Source organism: Caenorhabditis remanei, chromosome II (assembly GCF_010183535.1).
Source record: "Caenorhabditis remanei strain PX506 chromosome II, whole genome shotgun sequence".
NCBI classification, from domain to species: domain Eukaryota; kingdom Metazoa; phylum Nematoda; class Chromadorea; order Rhabditida; family Rhabditidae; genus Caenorhabditis; species Caenorhabditis remanei.
Window position 1 is genome coordinate 4955527 of NC_071329.1, and position 9355 is coordinate 4964881.

The window sequence follows — 9355 nt, forward strand, 5'->3', positions numbered from 1 at the left end:
TGTGGACAAGCTTTAGGGAATACAGTTATTCGGACATCTGGACCAGAGTTGCGCGGAAGTGATTTTTTCTAAAACGGAAGTCGGAAGTCGGAAATCGGAAATGAAAAAATGCCCGGAAGTCGGAAGTCGGAAGTCGGAATTCCGCGCAACTCTGATCTGGACATCCAGACAAACAGACAGACAGGCAAACCCCGCCCACCTCAACACATGTTGTTTGTTTTCAGAAGAAAATGATCATAATCTCGCAACCGGACGTTCTCGAACTTTCGTCACCATTCCACGTGCACGCCGAACAAAAAGCCGTCAAATGCGTGAAGAAAAAGACGATCGAGTTCCAGACGGACATTTTCATCGCTCCGAAACCCAAATCATACGCTGAACTCAAGAAAACGTTGTCAAAGGACACTGCAAAAGTTACATCAAGATCGAGATCGATGAATATGAATGATAATTCGAAGGTAGATCAAGAGGGAGTTTGTAAGATCTACTTGTCGCCGAAAGGAATATATATTCAAATGGTTCAAATATTCCACGATTTCAAAGCGGTACCGTATGACGAGGGAGATCCAGATGCGGAATCAGAGAAGCCCAGGGAGAATACTTATCCGAATATGTTGAAGATAAAGTTAGCCGGTGATGGGAAGAAATCGGTGGAGGGAGATCTTCGTCTGGTGTTTTCGGAGGTGGCGATTATGAAGAAGGAGTGTTGTAATTGTGGGGTTACGGTGAATATTGGGTTGAAGGATGTGACTAATATTGGGTGAGTGGTGGGAAGGGAGCAGTACGCGACACGCGACGCACTGCTCATCTTCTTGAGCACGCGACGCTACTTCTAAAAGCATATGACGGGCGGTATAGAGGGCACGCTACGCACGGTCCAGAAACACGCGATGCATGGTCTGAAGGACACGCGACGCGCGATTCAAAAACATTTCGTCCTGTCTAGGGAACACGCGACGCACAGTTCATAAATACACGATGCGTGGGCGAGACAGTACATGACACGTGGTTGATAGATTTGCGGTAGAAGCATATGACGGGCGGTCCAGAGAACACGCGACGCTCCTCCCTCAGATATATGACGGTTGGTTGGAAGGACACGCGACGCACGATTTAAAAGACGCGATGCACGATCTAAAAGACGCGATGCACGATCTAAAAGACGCGACGCACGGTCTGACGAACACGCGACGCACGAACTGAAACACGCGACGCGCCGACCCGTCATGAGATTTGTGACTGGCGGTACATGAGGCAGTGTTCAAAAACACGCGACTCGGTGCAATGGAACACGTTTCCACCACTCTCCAAATTTTCAACCCACCTTCTTTTTTCCAGAACCGCCTCTATCAATACGAAAAAAGAGGTCACTGACCCATCCAAATCTATCAAATTCATCCAGAATGTACAGTTTGATGAGAAGAAAATGAGGTGGGGCAAACGAAAAATGACACAATTTTCTAAAAAAAAATTTAAGCCTGATGATAAGCCACGCAGCGATCGCTGATGTGAGTGAGAAGACGAATTCGGAGACGGGAACGATTGAGTTGAAGGAGAAGATTGAGAGCTCTATTAAGTATTGATTGAGTATTTGGAATAAACTATGGATTCTCAAAAAAAGATATATCTCAAAAGTTTGACAAGCTAGCGGAAAATTGTCAACTAACGAAATATGAAGCGTTAAATTTCACACATTTTGTTAGTTGAAAGATTTTTGATAACTGTTGAACGAAGGGAGTTACGGTAGTTGGAAGATGAGCGTAGGAGAGAGGAGAGAGAGACGCAGAGAAGCTAGAGTGTCTGACTGTCTGCGCTCTCTCTCTGATTTGGCCAATTTGAAGGTTTTGACGGTTTTATTACGTCTCAGACTATAGTTCTTATATTGAACCCAAAAAAGCAATTACCTGAGAATGGAAATTGAGAAAAGCAAAATAAATGTTTTTGTGAATAACACCGTACCGGAAATTAAAAATATATATACAATACGAAGCAGACAGAGCCGCCTAAAATCATTCAAAGCCATGAAATACCTATTCTGGGCTCATCTCGGCAAAGAAATCACAAAATTCGGATTCTATTTGACCGCGTTTTCCTCCACACTTTTCATTATTCTCACTCTTTTTTATGTGAAGGAAAAGATTGGAAGCTATCGATACTTGTTACTATTGCTACCGATTACTGGATTCCTTTTGGCATCTTTTGAGTATATGCTTGACTTGGTAAGCTCGCTTTATCGCAATTTGAGTGAGATAAGATACGCAGAGAAACACGAGTGTCTGACTGTCTGCGCGCTCCCTTTCTCTCTTCCTATCCTCTAAACTTCTACAGCTCATATCTCCGCAGCCTGAATTCTATCAAAAAGTGGTTAACTAACAAATTCTGCGTGTTGAAATTCTACACATTTTGCTACTTGACATTATTTTGATATCTTTTTTCCCTGCAGAGATACAAGTGGTGAAAGTTTAGAAGGGTGAGAGAGAGAGAGAGCAGACAGTTAGACACTCTTGCTTCTCTGCGTCTTGTCTCACGTTGAAAAGACGTATGGAAGGCATCGATAGACTTTATTATTGAAATTTTTATAATTTTTAACTATGGAGAGATGCAGAGAAGTTAGAGTGTCTGACTGTCTGCTATCACTACCTGGTCTCTAAAGCTCTACCGCTCATATCTACCCAGCATGAAACACAATCAAAAAGTTGTTAACTAACAAAATATGCGTCTTGAAATTCTACACATTTTACTACATGACATTTTTTCGGTATCATTTTTCCCTGAGGAGATACAAGCGTTGCAAGTTTAGAAGAGTGTCTACCTGTCTGCGCTCTCTCTCTCTCTCACCCTTCAAAACTTCTACCGCTCATATCTCCCCAGCCTGAAACGCTATCAAAAAATTTTCAACTACCAAAATCTGCGCCTTGAAATTTTACATATTTCACTTTTTGACATATTTTTGATATCATTTTTCCCTCGGGAGATACAAGCGTTTAAAGGTGAGCAGGGTGAGAGAGAGCGCGCAGACAGTCAGAACCTCTAGCTTCTCTGCGTCTTGCCACACGTTGAAAAGGCGTATGGAAGGCATCGATAAACTTCATTTCGGAAAACTTCAATTATGGAGATACGCAGAGAAACGAGCGTGCCTGACTGTCAGCGCGCTCTCTTTCTCACTCCCTCTTTCTCTTTACACTCTAAACATCTACAGCTCCTATTTCCGCAGCCTGAAATACTATCAAAAAGTGGTTAACTAACAAATTTTGCGTCTTGAAATTCTACACATTTTGCTACTTGGCATCTTTTTGATATCATTTATCCCTGCAGAGATACAAGCGCTTAAAGGTGAACAAGGTGAGAGAGAGAGAGCGCAGACAGTCAGACACTCTAGCTTCTCTGCGTCTCTATTACAGTTCTTCCACTGCTACAACCACGCGCTCGTCCACTTCCGATTCACCAGCTTCCAAAGCCTGTCATATGAAGTCAACACAAGTTTTCTATCCCTCTTCCCTGGACTCTACGGTGCAACTATTTCCACATTAGCTCTCCAGTTTGTCTATCGATACTGGCTGATTTTTCAGTATGGCTTAGAAATCCAAAACTCCAAAACTAGTCCCCCTTTTTTTAGACCGCACAACATCCACCGCTTCTTCGACGGGCCCCGCTTCATATTCCCCGTATTCTATACACTTTTCACCGGTGCCACCTGGTTTTCCGGCTCAATTTTGTTCACCAGACTAGACTCGAAATGTGTGAAATATCTGGAAAAAGAGATATTGAATTGTTATGGATTAGTGATAGCTGAGCAGCCAGCGCTAGCTTTCGTCGCCTACGACAATAATGGAGATCTCCGTTGGGAGAGTTTGGTTGGGATGGGGTCGATGAGTAGCTCGATGGTAGGAGTAGCTTGTCCAGTAGAGCACACATGCTTCTTTTCAGACTTTTCAATACGCTATAATCATCTATTGTGCATGTATTATGGGTTTGAAAATGCAGGAAAAGATTGCGATGCTTTCATCGAAATCTCAGAGGATGCACCGCCAATTCTATCATGCTTTGGTAATTCAGGTATGACCGACAAACCTCTTCTTTGATTTTCTAGGCCATCACTGTGTTCCAGATAACTGCTCCATCAATCACCTTGTTCTCCCCTGTATTCTTACTGTTTTTCGCGCCATATCTTGATATCGAAATGAGCTTCCCTGGAATATTTATGAGTGCATCTGCTTGCTATCCAGCTATGGATATACTCATTATGATTTATATGGCAACGTTTTATAAGAATGCGTTGATAGGTAGCGAGATATAAGAGACGGAGAGAGAAACTAGAGTGTCTGTCTGTCTGCGCGCTCTCTCTCTCTCAGAGCGCGCAGACAGCTAGACACTCTCATTTCTCTGCGTCTCTCCACATTTGAAGTTTCCAGATTTCCTGAAAACCGTATTACTGATGAATCGGGGAACAACGCAAAAGATTAAAAGTGTGATACAGAGATATCAAGAGACTCAGATGGTGAGTCAACAAAAAACTTTATAAATAAAAAATCAGTGATTTACAGAACACAGTAACCACAAGAGCTACAAGACCGGATAACTGATTCTTCAAAGTTGTTTCTAGAAATGATGCGAACATTCTTTAAGGCAATAATCCATAAATTGTATATATTTCAAAAAGTACCGGAGTCGCTACTCACATAAACTCTTTTAAAAACATTTGTGTAGGCTTAAAACCATACTTGCAAACCGGGCCGAAACGGGCCGACACGGGCCGGCTCGTAACTCTCTTCAAACTCAATATTATGCGCTGAAAAATATAACAAAATGTAGATCTCGACCAGAGTTGAGCGGAATGCGGTTTTTGAAATGGCGGAAGGCGGAATTGAAAATATATCGGCGGAAAGCGGGGAGCGGAAGGCGGGAGCAAAAATTTTTTGGCGGAAGGCGGAAGGCGAAAAGCGGAATGAAACAAAAATGCCAAAAGGCGGAAGGCGGAATACAATGTCGCTTTCAAAAATACGATGTTGGCCTTATATTGTAATAAAAAACACTAAAATGATTAAACTTGTGTTAATTTTTGTTTTTTCGGTAAACACTGATAGCATTGCTGCAAAAAACCTCAAAAATATCAGGAAATTGGAATAGGTGATCAAATTTTTCAAGCTGAGGAAAAAATCTTTAAACAGCGGAAAGCGGAAGGCGGAAAGAAAAAAGTGGCGGAAAGCGGAAGGCGGAAAGAAAAAAGTGGCGGAAAGCGGAAGGCGGAAAGAAAAAAGTGGCGGAAAGCGGAAAGCGGAAGGCGGAAGGCGGAATTCCGCTCAACTCTGATTTCGACGAGTTCTATGTCGGTGACCTAATACGGGCCGGATGACTATTCGTTAATGTGCCGCGGGCCGGGCTAGAATCGCTTTTTTGGTCATTTTTGCAATTTTTGACACTTTTTCCCGGCCCACGGCACATTAACGAATTGCCATCCGGTCCGTAGTAGGTCATGGGCATAGATCTCGTCAAGATCTACATTTTGGTATATTTTTCAGCGCATAATATTGTGTTTGAAGCGAGTTACGCGTCGGCCCAGTTTGAAAGTATGCTTAAAACCTCATAACCTTGTGCAAAATTAATGAATACAGTTGCAGTTCTAAAAATGTGAGGTGTAGGTCAAACTTTCTGCAGTATTATGGATTCTGAGAAATAAGAACAGATACTCCTCTTCGATTTTCATTATTTATGAAATTTAATTTTTCCCCGTGAATCTTTTTTTCTCTGTCGACCCCATAAGAAAAAACAAGTTCAAAAAGTAGAGCACGTGAACTGAGATCTGTCTCCACGATACAACAAAATTCATTCCCAAAGATTCCACCAAAAACCGTAAAAGAATACTCGAACAAATCACTATGGATTTGAGAGTGGAATTTGCAGCCGCCGCCCCTAATGCTGATGATATTATAGAAGTAAGTCTATTGAAAATTACAATTTTTGAATTTTCAAAGAGAAAAACAAAACTTCGAAAAATAGTTTAGTTTTCAGATCTTTTTTTCTCTGTCGCAAATGTTGCATTTGTAAAATATACCTAGTACCACACTTTTGCTGTTAACAGTTTGGTGTTTATCATTTTCCTGAATTGTTACCTATTACGTATTTATAGCATACTTGCAAACCGGGCCGAAACGGGCCGCCCAGGGCCGACGCGTAACTCGCTTCAAACGCAATATTATGATTTGAAAAAATATACCAAAATATAGATCTCGACGAGTTCTATGCCCATGACCTACTACGGGCCGGATGGCTATTCGTTAATGTGCCGCGGGCCGGGAAAAAGTGCCAAAAAACGCGAAAATGGCCAAAAAAGCCATTCTAGCCCGGCCCGCGGCACATTAACGAATAGCCATCCGGCCAGTAGTGGGTCACGGACATAGAACTCGTCGAGATCTACATTTTGGTATATTTTTTAGCTCATAATATTGAGTTTGAAGCGAGTTACGCGCCGGCCCGGTTTGCAAGTATTATTTATGTATACAACTTCAAACTTGCACTAAACTTTTTTTTTAATCTTCATATAGAACAGTTGTCAGTCACACCAAGACACACACTCGTAGTAGCAAATTCCTCTCTGAAAGCGTAATTCTCAAATTTTTCAATCAGTTCGAAACAATACGTTTTCTTCCAGACCCTCACCTTCGATCCCATCCCGGAGAAAACGATTCCATTGGAAGAACCCTTTGTGTTCGGGATTCAAACAACGTCTCTTGGAAATCTCGTGATTCTGAATTTTTTTATGGTCTATGAAATTGAAAATGCGACTGACTTCATTAGACCAACATACGAAGTTACCAATCAAGGGTTGAAGATGTTATTCTCTTTCTGGTTTCAAGAAACCACGGCAATCAAATGCCAACTGGTGCAATCAGACACGGAAATCGAAAACGAATTCATTGTAAGATACTTTTTTTAAAAGGACATCAAAATATTACCTCTCTTATTAGCAACTCACCCCCTCTTACAATGGCGCCCCACCGCAAACGAGAGAGTATCGGCGAGAGACGCAGAGTTTTTACCGTTTTTGATATACTTTGGCTAGTTTTCATAGTTTTTTGTGTGATTTATTCTAAAAATAACGAGAGTAGATCAAAAACGGATTCTTGCCGAAACTCTCTAGTTTGCGGTGGATCGCTACTGTAATAAAAGTGCTCGGCTAAAAAGTTCAATGAGTTTTCGAAAAAAAAGGAAAAATCTACATGAAAAATGCGTATTACTTTCAGTCAAAAATAGAGTTTTTAGTTTCTAGATCCTAGCTGTTTTTATGATACTCTTGTTGTCTAAAAGCAGTGTGTGCTTTTGAGACCGATTCGATAAATCTTCCGATAAATTTCATCAATACCTTCTCGATACTTTCTTGAGAAATTTCTCGATATTAGATCTGGTTTCCAAAACATTAACTTTCATATTTGCGGAAAAGTGTATAGCGGATCCTCAATTTAGGTTCATTAATTTTTTTCCATTAAAAATTGTTACAGCTTTACTTTGCCCCGTCTGGAATCATGAATCGCGAGGGAGTGCATTGCTATAATCAAACTATGAAGTTGACGTATAAGATCGAGAATAATCAAATGCCAGATGATATTGCAATCGTTCTTTCGGTCGATGACAGAATCGGAAATCGTCGGATTCAAGCATCAAACCGAATTAATGGAATTTTAACTTTTGATTACAACTTCCGAATCATCCGGGAATATATTTTGTACCTACTCTTGCAATTTGGGAATAGCTCTGTCAGACACCATCAGACCTTCAAAGTGAGTGAAACCTTCATGGACCTGTGGATAAAAAAATCAGTGATTTACAGAACATAGTAACAACAAGAGCTACAAGACCGGATAACTGATTCTTCGAAGTTGATTTTCCATAAATTTTCTCTTCTTTGTTTTCTGAAAATCAATTGGAAACAATAAATTCCCTTCCCTGAACGCTAAAAACTAAAGAAATAAAGTTCTGGACCTGCAAATTTCCAAAATTTATCGTTTCTTGAAGGTAGATCAAACATTTCCTTGAAGTTTTTACGGAGACTGGGTGACCGTAAACTGTCCCAAAATGTTGCATGTGTAGATCAAAACTATGACTATGAAAAAAATTAGCTTATTATTGCGCGCCAAATAGCTAAAAAGAGGAAAGTTGATTATTAACAATATTCGATATTACAGAATTTATTGGGTTTTGTGTTCCAGAAATTGGTAGCGATAAATGATACAGCATAATCTATGATTAATCAATAATGAATTTACATGATGACCGGTTTGATTGGGTGATCCGAACAGGGTTAGTAAAACGGAAACAACCAAAATAGAACGGGAACGGTAATTAATAAAACAGAAACAAATAACGTAGATTAACGGGAAAGCTAATTAGGTAATTAGACAACATGGACTGATCTCATCCTTCTTCTGGCTGACGTACTAGCACCGGTGGTCCATCCTCCTTCTCCTCCGCTCCCGCCGATATTCCTTGCGCTTCGGGCGTATCCACCAAGTACCTTTTGAGGCCAGCATCAGATCGCCATCTCCCACCCGCCTTGATCTCCTCCTTCGAAAACCCTTGTCGTTGCAAGTCGTTGGCGGCTCCACGTCTCAATGAGTGGTGAGTCCCGTCTATCCCGAACTCCATCAGCTTCTTTTTAACTATAGAGCTTATCGAACTCGCCGAGAGCCCAGCTCCGTTATTCAAATTTGAAAACAAATACTCACTCTTTCTCGATCGTAGAGATTCGCAAACTTTCCATCGCTTGAGGCGACAGTCCAAATCCGAACCATCCGGACAAGGAATGAACGTGCTTCGACCGAGTGCCTGTTGATCGTTCTTTGCTTTTCTCACTCGGATTTCCAAGATTCCATTAGTTTGAGTTAGGTCCGACCTTTTCAGTTTCGCGGCTTCCTCAGCTCTCAGTAACGCTTGATGAGACAGTAAAAGAATCAATGTGTCTCTTTCACCTTTCTCATCGTTGCTCTTCGTTCCAGACTTGCAGCTCACTCCACGGCACTGCTTTTGGTTGTTGCCTCGTCTGCACCTCTTTCCTCCGTGTGGCTCGAATCACATCTGCTGCCAGCTGACGTCCAACTTTTGACATTTCTGTGTTAGTCATCTGGAATGCTGCCACGATTTTCGCCAGCGAACCACCGCCCACCAACTCCGACCTGGATGCCAAGTATATCAGAGTGGATGTCTCGTTGAGTGGAAGACCGTTATTTTGTATCCACTTCCTTCTAGCGGCGTTCTCTTTCAAGTAGTCCCGAGCTGTCGACGGTGCTTTTCCTTCCAGAGCCGCCCTAGCCAAAAATTCGATTGCCTTTACAAGGTTTCCCGGTCCGAGCGAGTTGACCAT

The 9355-nt window shown here is 41.7% G+C and overlaps 4 protein-coding genes across 4 annotated transcripts; 3 read left to right on the forward strand and 1 right to left on the reverse strand.

The window, feature by feature from the left end:
• Nucleotides 1-230: 230 nt before the first annotated feature.
• On the forward strand, nt 231-1583 carry GCK72_004602 (uncharacterized protein; the record flags this gene model as incomplete). Its single annotated transcript, XM_053724784.1, has 3 exons — nt 231-760; nt 1339-1431; nt 1478-1583. 3 exons carry the CDS (start codon nt 231-233, stop codon nt 1581-1583), a joined length of 729 nt encoding a protein of 242 aa, XP_053588978.1.
• A 438-nt stretch (nt 1584-2021) lies between these two features.
• Nucleotides 2022-4583, forward strand: GCK72_004603 (uncharacterized protein; the record flags this gene model as incomplete). The annotated part of the gene is made up of 7 exons (XM_003104276.2): nt 2022-2219; nt 3402-3568; nt 3617-3884; nt 3928-4056; nt 4109-4283; nt 4413-4498; nt 4545-4583. The coding sequence occupies 7 exons, from the start codon at nt 2022-2024 to the stop codon at nt 4581-4583; spliced, it is 1062 nt and encodes a 353-aa protein (XP_003104324.2).
• A 1293-nt stretch (nt 4584-5876) lies between these two features.
• On the forward strand, nt 5877-7864 carry GCK72_004604 (uncharacterized protein; the record flags this gene model as incomplete). The annotated part of the gene is made up of 4 exons (XM_053724785.1): nt 5877-5933; nt 6650-6916; nt 7497-7775; nt 7826-7864. The coding sequence occupies 4 exons, from the start codon at nt 5877-5879 to the stop codon at nt 7862-7864; spliced, it is 642 nt and encodes a 213-aa protein (XP_053588979.1).
• Nucleotides 7865-8409: 545 nt separating this feature from the next.
• Nucleotides 8410-9355, reverse strand: GCK72_004605 (uncharacterized protein; the record flags this gene model as incomplete). Its single annotated transcript, XM_053724786.1, has 2 exons — nt 8410-8912; nt 9004-9355. The coding sequence occupies 2 exons, from the start codon at nt 9353-9355 to the stop codon at nt 8410-8412; spliced, it is 855 nt and encodes a 284-aa protein (XP_053588980.1).